Consider the following 21,117-nt stretch of genomic DNA (forward strand, 5'->3'; position numbering starts at 1 on the left):
CGCTACATACTCAGGCTTCCCGTCAAGATGAAACAACACATGCATATTAAAAGCCATTACATGTAAAGTTCAATCAACATATCAAATATCCAAAAGCATGTACACAACATGCATAAACCATACCCTCATGGGACATGGTGGAACCACAACATAGCTAAACCGAGGACACGAAAGCTTACCTTGCAAGCTAGCTCCAAAAGCCAAGAGTCCACAGCTCAAAGTCCAAACACAGCAGATTCACAATCTGTTATGACCAACAATACATCAACAACATGCACCACAAGCATACAATATTAAGACAACGCCTTTCCTTACGTTTTCAAGTCTTAAAGCTTCTAACAAAGCCACAAGCCCTTAATCCCATGATTCTGGCTTAGTCCATTAAATACAGAAGTTCAACTTCATCAATCTAGGGTCCACAAACCCCCAATAGCCTACTGTACACACAGCACAGCTACTGTTCTACGAAATCCCAGAATATCCGGATATTCCTCGGGACCATATCCGGATATGCAATATCCGGATATCTCACTGGACGTATCCGGATATGTAATATGCGGATATCCAGAATCCCATATCCGGATACCTAGTATCCGGATACTCAAAACCCATATCCGGATATCACATATCCGGATATTCATCGGGCACATATCCGGATATTTCACGACAGAATGCAGAAAATGCATTTCGTGAAGATATCCTTCCAAGGTTGGGTTTTTACCGATTTTAAACACCTAAACATGCATTTCTAGGTGTGTTCAACATTACCCCACAACAAGTTATCATCTTTTGACCTTAACATGCATCAAGCTTTCATTTTTAAGCATTAAACTCAAGATCAAAGGTTGGTATACATACCAAAGGCTTAAAACAGAGAAGGAGATGCTCTTGGAGCTCAACACAGCCCCTCAAGTCTGACTCAAGAAAGATGCACGAAAATGGCTTCACAAGGGTTGGTTCTTCTCACCAAAGGTCACCACTTGGACCTCCAAAATGCCATAACTATGGCTTTCAGCAACCACACCACCCAAAACCAGCACTCTCACCCACACACAGAGGATGGAAACTCAGAATACACCCTCACACTTCCTCACCATACATGTTCTTAAGTGTAAACGAGCTCAAAGAGGGAAGAAATCAAGTAAAGGTGACAACTTGAGTTCAAAAATGGTGAAAGGAGGCAATGGAACAGTAAACCACCCTCAGCCCACCAAGTGCCTCACGTAGGAATTCTGGTATGCCTAGGGTTATGTGCTAAAATGCATATATATATAGCCACTTAGCCATAAAACACACAGTATTAACTTTAATTGCTACGCTTAGCATTTTAATCCCAAACTTTGGATTATGAAACTACATAATTTTCTAAGATTTATAATATTTTTCTTATAATTTTCTGAGCATTTTTCTGGTACGCGCTTTTCCAAGTCAGTACCGGTTTCCAGCACCAGTTCTCATTATCTGGACTTGAAACTCGTTTTACAAGTCCTATATATTATTCTAGTAATTATCATGCACTTACATTAATTTTATGGGATACTTTTTCGGCACGCATTTATACCGACTAGCAGAACCGGTATCTGCACTTTTCTTCCGAAAAGCGACTTTCAGCATTATTACTCACTAACTATAATTATTAAAGCCTCATAATAATTATTAGAGTCAATTATGGAATCATTTCCTATTTTCTCGTAATTTATTAATTAAATACCTTAATTAACGGTGCAGGTTCTTACAGGGTAGGTCTCAATAATACAACAGGATCCCAAGAAACACTAGAACTAAACCAACTGTTGTTCTCACATTGCACAAATTGTTGTTGTTCCAATGTCCAAAAGCCTTCAGTTTCTCCACCAACTAGAGGTAATTGCATGTTCCCCATATTCATTTGGCCATTCCTGTTGCTATTTGATGGACCCTCATCTGCATATATCATATCAGTAGACCATGTCATAGGAGGGGTTTGACAAAGTTGATTAGAGTTGACTCCAACACTGCTTGTTATTATTAAAGCACCTTCATGATCATGAATATTCGGGATAAGAACACTCTTAGCAGAAGTGTTTGATGAAGTAGTAACCATTAAACCAGGGACAATACTGTTGTTGGCAGTAACATTCATGGGAGAGAAAGCAGTGGCTGCTGATGATAACTCTTTCTTCCCAGAGCAGTTTTAAGTTGATCTAGAAAACATACCAGATTGAACCACACAATTAGAACGAGATTGAATTGGAAACCTTCCTTCCTTCAGTTTAGCCTTGAGTGCACCAAGAAGGCCATCAGGATCTGTCCCTGGCTCATTCACATCCTCAAAAGAAAAGGGTTCAATGTTATCAGGAATGAAATTGGAACCACCACCACGCTTAGTTGTAGCACCAGAGGTTGCAGACTCTGGCAATTCAAAGTTGGTCCTAGCATTAGCACCACGCAAAGCTCGAGCAGCAGTGTCATATGCACGAGCTGCATCCTCAGCAGTGTCAAATGTACTCTTATTGAGAACTACCCGGGTACACCCCTCCGTACCCGGGTAGATAATTCAAACAATTTTTAAGATCCCAAGAACTATACCCGGGTACACCCCTTCCTACCCGGGTAGGCACAAAATTTCAAAAAATACCCGGGTAGGGAGGGGTGTACCCGGGTAGGTCTGTTGGTCAACTGTCAAACAGGGACAGATTGGTATTATGTTTTTTGAGGGGGTTAAATTTTTGAAATAGTTTATAATGAAGGTTAATTTGGTAATTAATTTTTAATAAAAGGTTATAAGGGTCAAAAAACCATCCTCTTTCCCTTACGATGGAGTAGTGTCCACTTGTCTTTCACAAAAAAAGTTTGCATTACAATACAATTAATGTAAATAACTGTGTCTTTACAGTAGTATTTAAACTTTCGCATTAATGATTGAATGATAAATACAAATATAATTATTATGCATGACGTGATCATCTCAGAAATAAATAAATAGTCTTTCATTTATAAAATAAAATTGCAAGTGTCATTGATTACATGGTTTTATTCTCAAATTTAAAAATTTATGATTTATTCCATTTACAACTTTTCTTAATCTGAATCATATTGGCTGAGTACATCTGAAATTATATAGAATTTAGGTCATTCAATGTTATCAAATTGGAAAACATATTAACTTAGTCATTCATTCACGATTATCAGTCTCGTGTAATTAAGTACAAAAAACATTTTTTTTCGGAAACTTCAATTATATTTATTTATCTTTATCTTCTTTTTTTGTATAAAAAAAAGTTTAAGTGGAGTTAGACACCGGTATCCCACTAGGGTCAGGGAAGACCCCCAACCTCTTTGAAGATTTCTGAGAGAGATTACATATCATCCACTAACAAAGTTCTCACATCAGCCAGCGGGGTTTGAACCCACGCCCTTGAGGGGTATGGTCCTCACATCTTTATCTTTTTTTTTAATTCTTCCACAGAATGAATCGATTAATTGGATCAAATATTTTCATCTCTACTATGTTTGCAAACTTCAGGATTTGACATACTTTATAGATAGTGAATTCGATACTAGATAGTCGCAACTCTTGAAAAATATAGAGATGTTCAAATTCAAAATTAAATTAATCAAATCCGTTAGGACTTCAAATATTGATTGGTATAAAAAAAAAATTAATATCAGCCGATTTGCTATTTTATCTATTCCTTCGGTAAATAAATAAATAAAAATCAAACATATATAGTAAAATATATCATAATTAATTACCCAAATAAAGAGAACTTGAATGCAGGCATTCATGTCATTTTTTCTACACAACTCCTAGGCTAAGCTTTTTGGCATTTAGTGTAAAGAAGAGGAAGACAAAATGCTGAGTCATTTTCATCAATGTTGTTGTGTTATTGAAAGAAACTGAGAAAATGAGAGTTGGCTTCTTTTGCCGTCCACGCAGCGTTATACAAGCTCCTGGCAAATTTAGTCACTCCCCTTCACACGTTTTTTTTCTCTCTCTCTCTCTCTCTCTCTCTCTCTCTCTCTCTCTATAATATAATATAATATAATAATTTTCATTTTGGGTCTGGAACAAAAACCTCTTTTAAGATACATCATCTCTACTCAAAATTCAAAGCTTACTTCCAATACATAACTTGCACTCACATGATATATAGCTATAGAGAGAGTGTCAAGTGTGTATGTGTGTGTGTGTGTTTTGAAGAGAGAAATAAAGAGGAAATTAGGAACATGAGTTTTGTTGAATAAAATCACGAGAGGAAGGAGGACAAAAGTGGAAAAAAGTTTAAAGAGAGAAGCAGTTAAAGGTTATATAATAGCAAACTAGCTTATGTCTCATGTTTTTTTCTTCACGCAAGCAAGCAAAGCAAGCATAGCTAAAATGTGGAGGTTAAGCCTTTGCTCCCTCGCGTGGCTTTTAAGGTTTCTTCTTTCCTATTAAATCCTTATTCAATTCTACAATCATATATCACCATTCCCTTTTCTCCTTCTTCTTCTTCTTCATCCTTCCTTCTCATAAAACCCTAGTTTTTAACCTAATTATTACATGCCCTTCACCAAAAAGGTATAATCATTGAAAAAAAAAAAAAAAAATTGTTGATTAAAGATGAGTCTAAACTCTTCTAGTAGCGGAAGTGGAAGCGGTGGTGGAAGCAGTGGTAGTAGCAGCCCTTGTGGTGCTTGCAAGTTCTTGAGAAGGAAGTGTGTGCAAGGGTGCATCTTTGCTCCATACTTCGATTCTGAACAAGGTACAACCCATTTTGCGGCGGTGCACAAGGTGTTCGGAGCAAGCAACGTGTCCAAGCTCCTCCTTAATGTTCCGGTGCACCGGAGGCCCGATGCGGTGGTCACCATTTGTTATGAAGCACAGTCACGGCTGAGAGATCCTGTGTATGGTTGTGTTGCTCATATCTTTGCCCTTCAGCAACAGGTAATAGATTCATTCTTGATTTTTATTAGAGCTAGCTTTTGATAGAGTTATGATTAAACATGTTGTCATTATTATTATTAATGTTTTTTTTTTATATAAGATTAAAAGATGAAGATGTTCTTGGCTCTTATCCATCATATTCATTGTTTGTTTGTTTGCTTCTTGGGTTGTCTTAATTATCAGTTTCTTTTTCTATCCTAAGCTTCTTTTGCCAGCTATGGTAATTTATCATAGAAAGTTGCCAGCTTTTAAGACTCTTTTTTTTTTTTTCTTGATTCTAGAATTAGCACCTTAATAAGTAATTTTAGATTTACAAGTATAATGTGTACATTGTGAGTGTAGAAGGGATTTTTTTTAAAAAAAAAATTTAGATGGAGTAATTTCTAGAAATTGCAAAACCACATATATGACTGATGTAACTGCCCAATTTATCTTGTTTTGTTTTTTAGCCAATAAGTGAAAATGAAATTAACCCCCATTTTCTGATGTTCACATCACATTTGGATGGTTTTGAAGCTCATTTTGTAACCGCAAACAAAGGGACAAAAAGTAGCGGATTATAATAATAATTATTATTATTTTCAGGGTTGAAGTTAATTAAGGTTGGGCTTCTAAATGAAGCTATAAGATATGATATAAGTTTCATTTTGTTTCTTTTGTCTATAAGGAGATGTATAGTACCCTCCATTCCTTGAACAAAGCCTTAATTTGCATACATTGTAGTAGTAGTGCTTTGTGCCCTCCAAATTAGGAACAAAAGTAAGGTTTGGGGAAAGAGGAAAACAAAGGTAGGGCTTGCCAAGCCATGGAAGTAGAGGGGACAGTTTCTATGCATTTTAGTGAAATCCACAACTCTTTCAATTGATTAACAAATGATGCTGTCGGCTGTTATACACAAATGTGTAGTGCCATAAAGTCCTTGGTTCTTGCTGGTTTTGGGGAGATGGTCGGTTAGTTTCCAGGTTTTAATTAAACATTTTTCATAGGGAAAATAAAAATTCATGTTTATGTCCCTACCTTTTTTTTTTTTCTTTTTCAAAATGACCTTGATAAAAAAAAAAAAAAAATTACAATAACTTTCACCCATTCTCTTTTGCATAAAGACATAGTTGAGAATGTGCAACTCATATCTAACTCTGTAATGTGAGATGATAAGAGAGACAAGACGTTAGGAAAAGAATGCCCGTTGATTTATTTATAGATAACTAAGATTCATATTAAATGAGATATAAGAGATCTTAATTAGTCATTAGTAGGGTAGAACTAAGCTCTACTTTTTTTTCCGCTCATTTAATTTTGAATAAAGTTATATAGCCTCGAATTTGTAGCTTGTGTTGTATTTGGAGTATAATTGTGGAGTGAATTTCATTTACGCTTCACCAGTGGGTTCAAGACAAGTTCAACCCTTTCGTCCGTTGCAAACCGAGCTACATGAGAAGTTTTTTTTTTCACCATAAATGGGGTGAGGTGTAAGAAAGAGAATTAAAGCATCATACTCTAGCACATAGTTTAAAAGAAAAGAAAAACTCAAAACCAGCATTTTCCATTAAATTGTGGACTTTTTTCTATTTTGTTAGGGTATGTTTCCGAATTTATTACTTAAGAAAATTATCTTGTCTCGGATATATTGCTTTTTTGTAGAGACAATGTACAACTTGAAAGTAAGAACCAAAACATTGATTATTTGCAATGTTACTTAATTAGTTTTTCCTTCCCATGAGAAAAAAATAGTTTAAATGGTTAAAGAAAAGAAAAAACTACTTACACATATTACATTGTCATTCTTGCATTATAGGTTCCTTGGTCTCAGGGCAGCTCGGGGTTCTCACCTTTTTTAATTGTTACAAGATTGCCACATTATTAATATTTCTTTAACTGTAATTAATAATTTTATCTGCTTCTTTTTTTATACATAATTTTATCTTTCTTTTATTTGAACAAAAAGTTGTATGAAAAGGGAAAATTCTAGTACAATATTAAGAGAGAACGTTTTTAAAACAATAAAAAAAATACAATAATAGTTATTTGGCCGATGAAAAGTTAAGGTCAAAGAAGTTATTGTAATTTTTAAAACTAAAAAAGGTTTTTTTTTAATACCAAATATAAGATGAGACAGAAAAATAAGAAAAAAATTATTATAAAATAATTGATTTGATTTTTCAAAAATAAGAAGAAAAAAAATTAATCACCTAATGTATTTATTTTTCCTGTTCATTACATTTGCTGGCTTATTTGTTCTATAGGTGATGAGTTTACAAGCAGAACTATCCTACTTACAAGGTCACCTTACCACATTGGAGGCACCCCAACAACCACCACCTCATTCACCGCAGCTTGCGGTGGCACAACCGATTTTTTCAATTGCCGACTTACCGTCCGCCACCGCGGTGGCTATGCCGGCCACCTATGATGTAACTTCACTTTTTGATCCAATGGGCCAAACTTCATGGGCCATGCAGCAAAGGGCCATGGACCCACGTCAATATTTGGGTGCTGCACCATCAAGCACAAGTGGTGATCTTCATCTTCATGGAGTGGCACGTGAGCTTTCACATAGACATGGTTCTCCACCTCCACCTCATGCACCATCCTCCAATGCCTCTTCATCTCTGTCGCTTTCTAAATGATTGAACATATTTTGACTTTAATCAACTAATCTTTTTCCTTTGGTTGATCATGATGGAAAACTAGCAAAGCCGGATCTTATATATATATATATCTTCAAATATGTTTTGATATATGAGTTATATATAGTAATTATTATAATAATCGTTATTATTATATCATTATTCTCCCCTTCCTTTATTTATTTATTTTTATAGAAAAAGTGCATTGAACAATCTTAAATTTTATGTTTGTGTGAATTATGATATACTACAACCTTATTTTGTATTAATAAGAAGCTATTACATAAGTTCAACCTCACATTTCGAACCACATCAACCGTCCGTCGTAGTAAGATTATGGACGTATATTAGAATACAATATTTGAAAATGTTTCATTTATGAGCCGGGATTTGTTCACGTACTCCGACTTGTATTAGGTGTGTGTTTGAGAGCAAATTAATTTTATGAATGAAATTCATTCCCTTTTAGTGTAAAAGGTTAGTAAGAGCATGCATCAAGTAATGAGTGAGATTATTAGTGCAGTTATCGGTCCCACAAGGATAGTAACTCTAAATAATACTTTGAACTATTCTGAAAAGGATTTGAGATAAAATAAAGTACAATATTGAACTGTTTAGTCTTTTGTTTCCTAATACCGTAAGGACGTTCCCTTAAGGTGGTAGGTTCAGATTGACTAAGAACGTATTTTTAACTCAAGGAAAATGTTCTAAGATATTAAAATCCGTTGAAGAGATTTTCCAATTATTTTTAGACCATTTTCTGAAACTTCATGCAACTTGAAAATTGATCACCAAATGATGATAGCTCAGTTGGTGTTAGGAAACTGAGCAGTTGAGGATGATAGCATGTGTTCGATCGTCCCTAGTACCGTCTTTGGGGGGTTTAAAGCGTTAATCCCTGGATCCGTCCCAAATCGAACTAATCACGAAGCGATGAACCGTTTGGAATATCTCCGAAAAAAAAAATGATCAAAACTCAATAGCACTTTGATCTTAATCATGGAATTGATCAAATATTCTTGCAATTTGATGGATTGTTTCTTGATTTCTCCTTTTAATTGTTGCTCATTGATATTGTTTTGGCCGGCCCACACAGACCCAATAGATTAGGTCGGTCATTCAAAGGCCCAATAGAAGCCTGATTAAGTAGTATTCCACAGGTAAGTATATGATCCTTACTACAGGGGATCCTCGTCTTCTATGCATAGCTCACCATCGTACATCTATGATGGTGAGGCAATGTCTTATTGCAAAGTTGAGGTATTGACTCACAGTTTTTAGCTCATCACTTCTTTCTCATTATTAAAGAATATTCTTCCATCTATATAAACATCACATCTCCAACAAAGAATGCACTCGTTATCTTGCAGTTTCACGAGCTATTACTTTGCTAGATTCTAGAGCCAATATTGCCTTACACACATTCTCCTTCTTTGTAACTCTTTTCGCGCACCTATGGTGACTCTTCTTGAACTTTGGTCTTTACACTGCCTTCTTAAGCACCCATACATTAAGATACTATATGCCTTGAGGGATACAGATCCGGCTTCGAATCCACTACAATTCAGATATGTACTTAAAATTCATTCTTCTTGTTTTTTTGTATCATTAAAACCGTAAGGTGGTCAAAGAAAACCAATGGGAAGGGAGAACATTAGGGGAAGCTGAGGCTAGGTAGGTAGGAGTGGTAATTTTAAATCGGCTAAGCAAAAAACTATCATAAATAAGTCGTACATCTTGTAGTAACCCCAAAATCTTAATGCAATTAATCTATAGATTTTTCTCCTTGTAGTCCTCATTTAATCTCCGACCCCAATTAATTTAGGATAAATGTGTTGTTGATGTAGTCCTCACTTAATCTATTCCCAATTAATGTGGAATTCCCTTTCTCTTAAATTCTAAATAAAACCTTATTGACGAAACACCATCAAATCACCAAACTGAATTACACATGATTCCACAACATGGCCATTCATCCAAGAAAAAAATTACATGATATCTTTGCAAGGAGAAGATCTGTTGGCTATTTTCTCTTGTTTAGTGATCCTGTGTTTTGAGCCTTGGAGGCATTATTGTTAGACTTCGATTCAATTTGTAGTCCAAAACTCAACGAAATTTTCTCTCTATCCCAGAACGATAGTCAACAAAAGCTTTAGGGATGTTAAAATTCCGTCTATCTTTTTTTATATTTACAAATTTGGACAGAGCTCCACTTATTTAATATTTATAAAATAAGAGTTAAATTCAATATTTATAAAAAAAAAAATAACTTTTTTTAGATTAATTCTTTTATACTATAATCCAAATATATCATAATTATTTTTTTTTCCATAATACTACTGAGAACAGTAGTGCTTCCTTAAGGACATTGCTCACAAAGAGCTTCAGATATATTATGATGCAGTAACCTCAATATTAGATTTTCTGGTGACTGGTGGCAAAGTCTCTTAAAGCAAGCTCCACCTCTTCCACCACCCCTAGTTTTCTGAACCACCTAGCAAGCATTCCAGAAGCTTCTTCCCCAACCATAATGCCATCTCTCTCCAAATCTATTAGACAACTTAATGCTTCATTTAGCTTGTTTTCCTTCTCATATGCAACCAGTAATGAAGCTATGCATTTATCAGTAGGTTTGATACCTGCTCTTCTCATATTTTCAAATGCAATGCGAGCCTTTTCACTTTGGCCATCCATACCATAGGCATAAACAAGAATACTACACATTTTGTCATCTGGGGTGATACCAGCCAGCTGAATTGCATCAAACACCCTTTGGGCACCTTCAGCATTACCAATCATAGAGTAGGCTCTAAGTAATGCTTTGTAAACCTCACTTCCTGCACATATTTCCTGTGCATCCATTTCTTGCAGTAGATTCTCTCCTTGTTCGGGCATTCCGGCTCTGATGTAGGCCATGATCATTGAGCCATATGATCTTTTATCCAAAGGTTCACCAAGCAATTTGATCTCTTCAAAATATTCCTTGGCCTGATCAAGATGGCCAGCCTTGCTGTATATGTGAACCATGGTAGTCAGAATTACTTGATCACAGATGAACCCCCTCTGCTTCATTGCTGCGAGAATGTTTTCAGCATCTTCAAGTTGATTGTTCTTGCCATAACAATGTATTATCTTTGTATAATCACGAACTTCGGCTTCAAAGGATTCTTCTAGAAGTGCATGTTCTGCCACCTACGAATGTGTATAAATCCACAGTTAATGTTTCATTCATATGTAACCATAATAAGATGCATAGAGAGGTAAGAAAATGACTACCTACCATGAAAAATAATTCATAAATATTGTGATGCTTAAATTTCTCTTCCCTTTCTAATAATATAGTATATTGCATCCTTGCTTCAAAAACTTACTAGGCAGATGTTTAGTTATGTTGCCAGTATGTTTAGATGGCTACAGGAATAAACTGCATTCAATTTCCAGTTACAAATCACAGAGCCATAAAATGGAAGACACAATCATTTTCATAATGCATATATAATCGTTATATTCATAGTGCAAATGGCTAAACAATAGACAGAACAAGGAATAAGGATACGTAACTAACACTTGTCTATCAGACTTGGATCACACAGATGGTACTAGAGAAGAGGGAGGGAGGGAGAGATGATTTGGGAAGCCATAAACGGCATGGGGATAGTGTGTTGTATATACAAATTCAAAGGATTTATAGAGAAATACCATAAAAACAACTAAATTACGCTTCGAAAGCAACCTTACTACTACATTGAACCAAAAAAGTATACCATGTATTATAATGGAGAAAAGTCAACCAAATACTTGGCAATTGGAAACCCTATATGAACAAAAATCTTGACAAAGTAATTAAGAAATAATAATTATAATGACCAGGAAATTTTTTTACTAAATATGCAGTTTTGCATCCCACAGCCTATATAAGATAAAACATATTGTGTAGGACCTTTACATTCAAAACTAACAAAATCTGTCGGGTAAAGTAACATATGCCATTTGAGACACAGAAATTTACATATTCCTAAAGCAATTTGATGTGGACTAGATGTCTACACCTGCTCCAGAATTTTCATAATTTATTTTATTTAGATTAAACATTCATGAGATACAAGATATTAACACTGTTGCATGTCAGATAGAAAAGTAAACGTGTCACTGTCAAATTCCAAAAAAATATTTCGTAGATAAAGCAGAAATGAAATATACTGTATAAATGAAATAAGAAAAACGTGAAATACCATCGTAATGAGGTTAGGGGCTCGTGATAAGGAGCTTGAATAGTTTGCATGAGATTATAGGTTCAAATCTCATTGCCGCCGTTATACCAAAAAAATTAAAAATTAAAAAGATGTGAAATACCTCAAGGTATAGAGGATGATCCATTGTTTGCAACTCTTTCAGAACTGAAAGCCAGTTTGCTCTGGTAGGCTTCATGATCTTCACCCAAGCCCCTAATAGATCAGATATATTACCCTTTTCTTCAGAAAAACATATAATCTGTCTCATCAGGGCTTTACATCGATTTTCCATCTTGAAAGGAAGTTTAGATATGGCCTGTCTTTGTTCTTCTGTGATATTCTCGCCTACCTCAATCCACCTAAACCTTCTGTGGTTTTCTTCTTTAACCTCTTCTTGTACAATTTCCTCCATACCAACGCCTACTAATACTGAACCAACATGGTGTTTATGGAAATCAAAATAAATCGGTTTTACGAATACTGAGTTTCCTTTGGTCTGAACACGATAAAATTTGGTAATATCATTGGTTATTGAGTAGTAGTTTGGGTGGTAAAAGTTGCATGGCAGGCTATAACAATAGGTCCCCATCATTAAAGTAAGGTAAAAAACAGAACCTGCTATCTCCTAAGATATCAATCCAAAGCTAGCAAGCAGGAGGAAGATAAGAAGTTGAAGTATCTAACCCATAAATTAGAAGAATCAGATCACAATTAGCAACCACATGCTGCCACAAAATGAGCCATAGGAGCATTATCTCCCTTCCTTCATTTCCTTATAACACAGATGATGTGCAAGACATAAAGAGACCTCAATCTTAGTATTCTAAAGCACATGCCTTATAGTGAGTGAGATCCTGAATTTGTTCCTAAAAGTCAATACAGAAGCAAATGTAACTAATTCATTTATTGTGTCATACAGAAGTAGATAAAAAAATGCTAATGCATTATAAACTCTCCTAAGATAAAAAAAAATGTCAACTTCTTATGAACAAAATTTAACAGAAAAAGAGAGTTAAGATTTTACAAATACTAAACTCTATTAAGTATTAAAAAAAATAGAGTTAGAAACAACCCACATGCTGAAACGTGTTATTTTCCCATATACAATGACCTAAAACTTGAAAGAAAATGGGATTCAATAATCAAGGCATAAAACCCAACAAAAATGATTAAAATAAAATGAATAAAAATAATAATTAAGCAATGCAACTGGAACACAATCCCCTTTTCGGTTCTGTCACAGTTAAACACAAAAATCGCAGAACTTTGAAAATCTACTACTAGAGTTAATAAGAACGAAAACCAAAAGAAATTGATTCGAAAGTTCAAACCTTTTCATTTTCTCATGTTTGAACTTGAGCAAGCTCTTCTTTTGGTCTCTTCAATTTGGAAACTTGGTGTCTTCAAAGTTGAAATCGGGTAGTGCTACCGTCTAAGCCACGCTCTTCCCTCTCGATGAAAACAGGACAGAAGATACGTTTACAGATAAGACCATAAGAAAGAACTCAAGAAGGTAGAAAAGAAAAAACTGAGTTGAAAATTTTATTTAATTATTACAGGATATTGTAATAACCAAGTTGTGTTACTATCATATTACTACCAATCAATCTCACCGTTAGATCGATTATGTTGATCCAATGATTATATTTATTTTCATCTTTGTATGGTTATGATTCTCCATATTTAAAGTGAAAACATTAAATATGGAAAATCATAAACATACAAAGGTGAAAATAATATAAAGTATTAAATTTAGAAAATCATGATCATACAAAGAAATAAATATAACCGTTGGATCAACATAATCGATCTAACGGTGAGATAGATTTGTAGTAACATGGTAGTAACATAACTTGATTGTTACAATATCCTTCCTCAATTATTATTACTTGTAAATCTTTAAATTTTATTAAGTTAAGATATTGCATTTTAAATTAAATTTAGAATAAACAAACAGGGAAGAATATTGTAAAAACCAAGTTGTGTTACTACCAATCAATCTCATCGTTAGATTGATTATGTTGATCCAACGGTTATATTTATTTTCATCTTTGTATGGTTATGTTCTCCATATTTAAAGTGAAAGCATTAAATATGGAAAATCATAACCATACAAAGGTGGAAATAAATATAAAGTATTAAATTTGGAAAATCATGACAATACAAAGATAGAAATAGTTGGATCAACATAATAGATCTAACGGTGAGATTGATTGGTAGTAACTTAATAGTAACAAAACTTGGTTGTTACAGCATCATTCCTGTAAACAAACTCTTATTTACTATTTTAATAATTAAATTAGCACCTTTGAAATCCACGAGATTATTAAAAAAAATATTTAAGATCATATCTATTATTATATATTATGATCAGAAAATGCAAGTACTATCTTTACAAGTGACATGTATAGACTATAGAGTAATATGGTTTAATACCATGCTAAAAATATTTGTATGTTTTAAAAATATTTTAATAAAAAATTTTAACATAGATATTGTATTGAGATAAGTTATTCTATCTATTTTTATTCTTCCTGTCTTTACCTACCTCTATTAATACTATTAGATTACAATCTCATCCAAAAATAAAGATTCGCAGGATAAAACAAACTTTTTTACCATTTTATTCTCTCCCATTGGCTCCCATCATTTCTCTCTCCTCCCATCCTTTTCACATAATTATCGATCGAGCTTCATGAAACATTTCAAAAGCATCTAATTGTACTTATTCCATCAGTCATTTTACAATAACCAGTGATCATTTCAGTCCAGAGAACAACATCCTTTACTGAGATGGAAAACCCGATTTTAGTTTCTTGGAACTCGATGATTCCTCGATATTCGAGGAATGATTGATTTGTACAACTAATGCCTTTGACAAAGAGGATGGTGGTCAAAGGGGTGGGAGACAGTGGGAAAGAGGAGGGGGTAAAGGGATTTGTTTTATCCCGTGAATCTATATCATTGGATGAGATTGTAATCTAACGGTGTTAAGAGAGATAGATAAAAGTAGGCAGAATAAGGATAGGTAGAATAACCTATCCCTATTGTATTATTTATGGAAAAAATTATATTTACAAACATTTTATTTACAACCTACACTATATAGTAGGGGTAGTACATTCTAGCACACAATGTACTATCCCTAGTACATAGTGTAGTTTGTAAGAGTTTGTAAATGACTTGTATTGATGGTGTCCATGGTGTTTCTAGGTGTGAGACTTGTGGACCATCATTAGTTGACCAAGCATTGGAGGAGCCAATGGATGTGGATGTTGAGACTTGATTGAAATCAAGTGTAGGTGAGTTCCTAAATCATTGTGGTTATATGATGGAATTGCCTATGTTATATGGATATAAATGTATGTTCGTATATATTGCAATTTGATTCATTGTAAACTAACCTTATAGATATGTGTTGTGGTCATCGAATTGTTTGGTTATTGCTTTGAGAGTAAAGCTTGTTTTGTGGGACATTGGTGCTTGGAGCAAGCATTGGTGGAGAGCTTTACAGGTAAACTTTCGGACCTTGAGATTTATCCATTGATTGTTCCACCAAGCCCATTTATATGGTTGTGTAATAGATTGAATATAATGTATATTGTGTGGTGTAAGAGGGATTCTTACCCGGGTATATGGCAAGACGATTTTTGTGTACGGTATATTGCACGGTTGCGTAATTCATACACTGTACCTTGGCCTTAGGATTTTGTCTTAAGCATCATGTTGAAGGTATGTTTACCACGAAAAATGACTAGGACATTGTCATTTGTATTCTGAGAACGGTGCGAGGCACTAGCAAGAATATTAGACAGTTAGTGTGCACACTTTGCATCATACATACATTCATGATTATGTTGTTTATGGCTTGTTGCATGAAGAGAACTTTGGGGTGAAAAATTCCTCCAAGGACCCCTAGTTTACTTAAATGTTTATCTCACCCTGTGTTGTGGGGACTCCCTTTTAGGTACTGACGGTGCTGGAGCATCTATTGGTAGGAGACCACAGTAGATTGCATAGTTATGGTATGCTTTAAATGTATTTTGAGATATCCTATGTATATGTTAGAGGAACATGTATATGATTTATGTAAGAACCCGCACCGTTAATTAAGGAATTTAATTAATAAATTATGAGAAAATAGGAAGTGATTCCATAATTGACCCTAATAATTATTATGAGGCTTTAATAATTATAGTAAGTGAGTAATAATGCTGAAAGTCGTTTTTCGGAAGAAAAATGCAGATACCGGTTCTGCTAGTCGGTATAAATGCGTACCGAAAAAGTATCCCGGAAAATTAATGTAAGTGCATGATAATTACTAGAATAATATGTAGGACTTGTAAAACGAGTTTCAAGTCCAAGTAATGAGAACTGGTGCTAGAAATCGGTACTGGCTTGGAAAAGCGCGTACCGGAAAGTCGCTTAGAAAATTATAAGAAAAATATGATAATTCTTAGAAAATTATGTAGTTTCAGAATCCAAAGTTTGGGATTAAAATGCTAAGCGTAGCAATTAAAGTTAATACTGTGTGTTTTATGGCTAAGTGGCTATATATATGCATTTTAGCACATAACCCTAAGCATACCAGAATTCCTACGTGAAGCACTTGGTGGGCTGAGGGTGGTTTACTATTCCATTGCCTCCTTTCACCATTTTTGAATTCAAGTTGTCACCTTTACTTGATTTCTTCCCTCTTTGAGCTTGTATACACTTAAGAACATGCATGGTGAGGAAGTGTGAGGGTGTATTCTGAGTTTCCATCCTCTGTGTGTGGGTGAGGGTGCTGGTTTTGGGTGGTTTGGGTGCTGAAAGCCATAGTCATGACATTTTGAGGTCCAAGTGGTGACCTTTGGTGAGAATAACCAACCTTTGTGAAGCCATTTTTGCGCATCTTCCTTGAGTCAGACTTGAGGGGCTGTGTTGAGCTCCAAGAGCATCTCCATTCTGAGTTTTGAGCCTTGGTATGTTGTACCAACCTTTAACTTGAGTTTTAAGGCTTAAAAATGGTACCTTGATGCATCTAATGACTAAAAGATGATAACTTGTTGTTGGGTAATGTTGAACACACCTAGAAATGCATGTTTAGATGTTTAAAATCGGTAAAAACCCAACCTTTGAAGGATATCTTCACGAAATGCAGTTTCTGCATTCTGTCGTGAAATATCCGGATATCTGCCCGTGGAATATCCGGATATTGGATATCCGGATATGGGATTTGGACATCCGGATATTAGATATCCGGATATGGGATTTGGACATCCGGATATGGGATTCTGGATATCCGGATATTGCATATCCGGATATGTCCAGTGAGATATCCGGATATGGCATATCCGGATATGGTCCCGAGGAATATCCGGATATTCTGAGATTTCGTAGAACAGTAGCTGTGTTGTGTGTACAGTAGGCTATTGGGGGTTTGTGGACCCTAGATTGATGAAGTTGAACTTCTGTAATTAATGAACTAAGTCAGAATCGTTGTGATTAAGGACTTATGGCTTGGTATGGAGCCTTAAGACGTAAAACGTAAAGAAAGGCGTTGTCTTTAATTTATATGCTTGTGTTGCATTATTATTGATATAGTATTGGTCCATAACAGATTGTGAATCTGCTGTGTTTGGACTTTGATCTGTGGACTCTTGGCTTTTGGAGTTAGCTTGCAAGGTAAGAGTTTGTGTCCTCGGTTTAGCCATATTGTGGTTCCACCATGTCCCATGGGGGTATGGTTGTATGCATGATGTGTTACATGCTTTGAATATTTGAAATGTTGTTGAGCTTTATGTGTAATGGCTTTTAATATGCATGTGTTGTTTCATCTTGACGGTAACCTGAGTATGTAGCGTCATACGAGATGGTGATCCGGGGTGAATGCAAGTAGCGTCTTGCACTAGTGTGGGTATTTAGCGTATGTAAATCCTGCATTTCTCTGGCCAGTAGAATAGAATTGACACACATGGCATGATTATCTGCTGCATTGCACTGTTTTAGAACTGATGATGATATCTGCTTTTAAACTTATATTGCACATGTAAGTGAGCTTGGGGTGGAAGATCCTTGAGGACCCCTTGTCTTACTGAGATTTCTTGTTTAGATATCTCACCCCGCGTTTGGGGAATGCTTATTTCAGGTTCTGGTAGTTTGGTGACTGATGCCTCTGGTGGCAGGAGGCCAGAGCTTAGTTGATGATAGTATGTTGTTTGCTGCCATGACTGGATATGGATGCTGTTTTTGTTGTTATTGAGACTGATGTTGGGCATGTTGCCTTATTTGAGTGAGCATGGGGATTGTCCATGACACTGTATGTTAGTGCTTTTGATTTGGAGTTGTATAAACTGTTAGATGGTCCGGTCTACGTTGTTGTAGTTCCGTGACTAGAGCCACACTTTTATTATCTATGATTATGAGGTATTTCAGTTAGCTGTTTTATTGCAATTACATACAGGCGATGTTTTATTAATTGATTAATAAGCAAGTTGGTAATGATAAGGACATCATAATTGGAAAGAAAAAGATATTCCACATTTTTTATTAAGCGCTGCTTAATACGATAGTATGATAACATTACCAGATATATACGGGGTGTTACATTTATGGTATCAGAGCAATGGTTCGAGGGAAAAGCCTGTATGTATTGCAATAGCTAGGATGTTTGGTTGTGTCTGTCTTGTGTGTTTACTCCGTCGAATTTTATTATGATAATGCATATGTAATCACACTGCGTGGGCTTGATCAACTCATAATTTGTGTAACTTGTGCAGAGTCATGGTAAGGTCCGGGAGAACACGAGAGACTTCTGACGATCAATCTGATCCTATCCTGACTGCATTGGCTGAGATGCAGGCGGCTAGGTTAGCCGATCATGAGGCCACTAGATTGGCCAACGCGGCAATGATGGATGTTGTTCGCGAGGCGAACCGGATAGCCGCAGAGGAAGTTCGTGAAGCGAACCGGAGGACCACTGAGGATGTCCTCGAGGCGAACAGGATGGCGAACATGACGATGATGAGAGTCATGTTGGAGGAGATGGGGGCTGGTCCTGCTGTAGGCCATCCACCGCCGCCACCGCCTAGTGTTCAGGATGAGAGCCTGAGTCACATTGGCAGTGCTGCTCATGTCGCTGAGACGAGGGAGACTCTTGTAGAGCCTGCTGAGGATCGTGATGTGATAGACCGCCGGCTGAATGCTTTCAGGAAGCATAAGCCACCTGTGTTTGAGGGGTCTTTGGATCCTATTGCTGCTGCTAGATGGCTGGAGTCGCTGGACAAGATATTTCGGGTCATGCAGTGTACAGATCCGCAGAAGCTGATGTTCTAGACTTATATGCTGGAGGGAGATGCCCATGAGTGGTGGACGAACACCTCTCGTGCTTATGAGATGCAGGGTCGTGTTTTGACATGGCCATTCTTCGAGGAGTGTTTCTTGGGCAGATACTTTTCCTATGATGCGCAGGAGAGGAAGCAGGGGGAGTTTGACAGATTGGTTCAGGGCTCGATGACTGTTGACGAGTACTTGGCCAAGTTTAATGAGCTGGTGAAGTTTGCACACTTCAGGATGGATCCTCCTACTCCTATGTTTCTGCCTGCTAAGTTTCGCAGAGGACTTAGTGAGGTGATTGCTGAGCATTTAGCTGGAGCTGCTTCGAGAGACTTTGGTACACTGGTTCAGCAGTGTAAGGACATTGAGGATGTCTGCATAGCGAGTAAGGCCAAGAGGGCCAAGGTCGACGAGACCAAGGGGACTGTTGGTTCTACTCCTGTTTCTACGTCCTGGAAGGACAAGAGGTTTGCCGGGAAGGGCAAGGTTAAACAGTTGGCGACTAGGCAGGCGCCTGGTCAGTTCAAGAGGACTGCTTCGCAGCAGGGGAGTTTTGCTAGGCCTCCTTCCACTCCGAGATGTGCGGGGTGCAGAAAGGAGCATGTGGGACGTTGTGCTTCGGGGCAGTTGGTTTGTTTCCAGTGTGGCAAGGAGGGCCACTTCTCTAGAGACTGTCCGTCGTCGACGGCGAGAGCTGCAGTTGTTCAGGCAGTTCCTTTGCAGATGGTTCCGATGGCTTCTACTTCGGCACCTGCAGTGCCACCTTTTGTTGGGCATGTGTACACCTTGGATAGGCAGCAGTCGGACCACGCTCCGAACCTTGTTAGAGGTACTGTGTCTATTGGTGGTATTGCTCTTGATACATTGTTTGACTCCGGGGCTACGCATTCGTTTGTTGCTACCCCGATTGCTTTGGGGCTTGAGTTGCCCATGTCTGTGCTTTCTCCACCATTGCGGGTGACTACCGCCACTGGAGAAGTTTGTGATTCTACCACTGTTCATCGCGATGTAGCGTTTCAGTGGGATGACCGTGAGTTCTTGGTAGATCTGATAGGATTGCCGATGGCCAACCTTGAGATTATTCTGGGCATGGATTGGTTGTTTAGAAACTGTGCTTTGATTGATTGTTGTGCAAAGCGCGTGGTGATGTCTCCGTGTGATTCCACAGCTAGTTCCTCGCCATATATTTCATTGCTGCAGGCTAGGAAGGCCTTGAGAGCAGGGGCATTTGGTTATGTCATGTTGGGGGGTTTGGTGAGTGGGACACAGAAGGATATCACTGGCATTCCTGTGGTGGGGGAGTTCCTCGAGGTGTTTCCTGAGAAGATTCCTGAGTTTTCGCCACAGCGGGAGATAGAGTTCTTCATTGACTTGTTGCCTGGTGTGGGGCCGATCTCTTTAGCTCCATACCGGATGTCGCCACCGGAGTTGGCTGAGCTTAAGAAGCATATTGAGGATCTTTTAGCGAAAGATTTCATTAGACCGAGTTTGTGTCCTTGGGGAGCACCGGTTATCTTTGTGAAGAAGAAGGATGGGACAATGCGATTGTGCACCGACTACAGGCAGTTGAACAAGGTGACAATCAAGAACAAGTATCCTCTTCCTCGGATTGATGATTTGTTGGATCAGCTCAGGGGTGCTTGTGTGTATTCCAAGATTGATCTCCGGTCCGGATACCATCAGATTCGGGTGAAGCCGGAGGATGTCCCTAAGACCGCGTTTCGTTCGAGATACGGTTACTTTGAGTATTTGGTGATCCCGTTTGGACTCACCAATGCGCCGGCAGTGTTCATGGATTACATGAACAGGATTTTCCAGCCGTATCTGGATCAGTTTGTGATTGTCTTCATTGATGATATTCTGATCTACTCCAAGACTGAGGAGGAGCATGCAGAGCATCTGAGGATAGTTCTGCAAGTGCTGAAGGAGAAAAAGCTTTATGCTAAGCCTTCTAAGTGTGAGTTTTGGCTCAAATCAGTCAAGTTTCTGGGGCATGTGATTTCAGCAGATGGAGTTGCAGTGGATCCCAACA

General features: G+C 37.1%; 2 protein-coding genes across 2 annotated transcripts; one reads left to right on the plus strand and one right to left on the minus strand.

Annotated features, from left to right (window-relative positions):
• Positions 1 to 4,585: 4,585 nt before the first annotated feature.
• On the plus strand, positions 4,586 to 7,536 carry LOC133285941 (LOB domain-containing protein 18-like). The gene is made up of 2 exons (XM_061483264.1): positions 4,586 to 4,909; positions 7,153 to 7,536. The coding sequence occupies exons 1-2, from the start codon at positions 4,586 to 4,588 to the stop codon at positions 7,534 to 7,536; spliced, it is 708 nt and encodes a 235-aa protein (XP_061339248.1).
• A 2,316-nt stretch (positions 7,537 to 9,852) lies between these two features.
• Positions 9,853 to 13,236, minus strand: LOC133285934 (pentatricopeptide repeat-containing protein At1g01970). Its single transcript, XM_061483254.1, has 3 exons — positions 13,100 to 13,236; positions 11,890 to 12,634; positions 9,853 to 10,728 (listed from the first exon to the last, which is right to left on the minus strand). The coding sequence occupies exons 2-3, from the start codon at positions 12,358 to 12,360 to the stop codon at positions 9,952 to 9,954; spliced, it is 1,248 nt and encodes a 415-aa protein (XP_061339238.1). The 5' UTR covers positions 12,361 to 12,634; positions 13,100 to 13,236; the 3' UTR covers positions 9,853 to 9,951.
• Positions 13,237 to 21,117: the final 7,881 nt, after the last annotated feature.

This window comes from Gastrolobium bilobum, unplaced genomic scaffold (genome assembly GCF_033153095.1).
Source record: "Gastrolobium bilobum isolate Gb01-03AN ecotype WA unplaced genomic scaffold, APGP_CSIRO_Gbil_v1 utg58926, whole genome shotgun sequence".
Classification (NCBI taxonomy): domain Eukaryota; kingdom Viridiplantae; phylum Streptophyta; class Magnoliopsida; order Fabales; family Fabaceae; genus Gastrolobium; species Gastrolobium bilobum.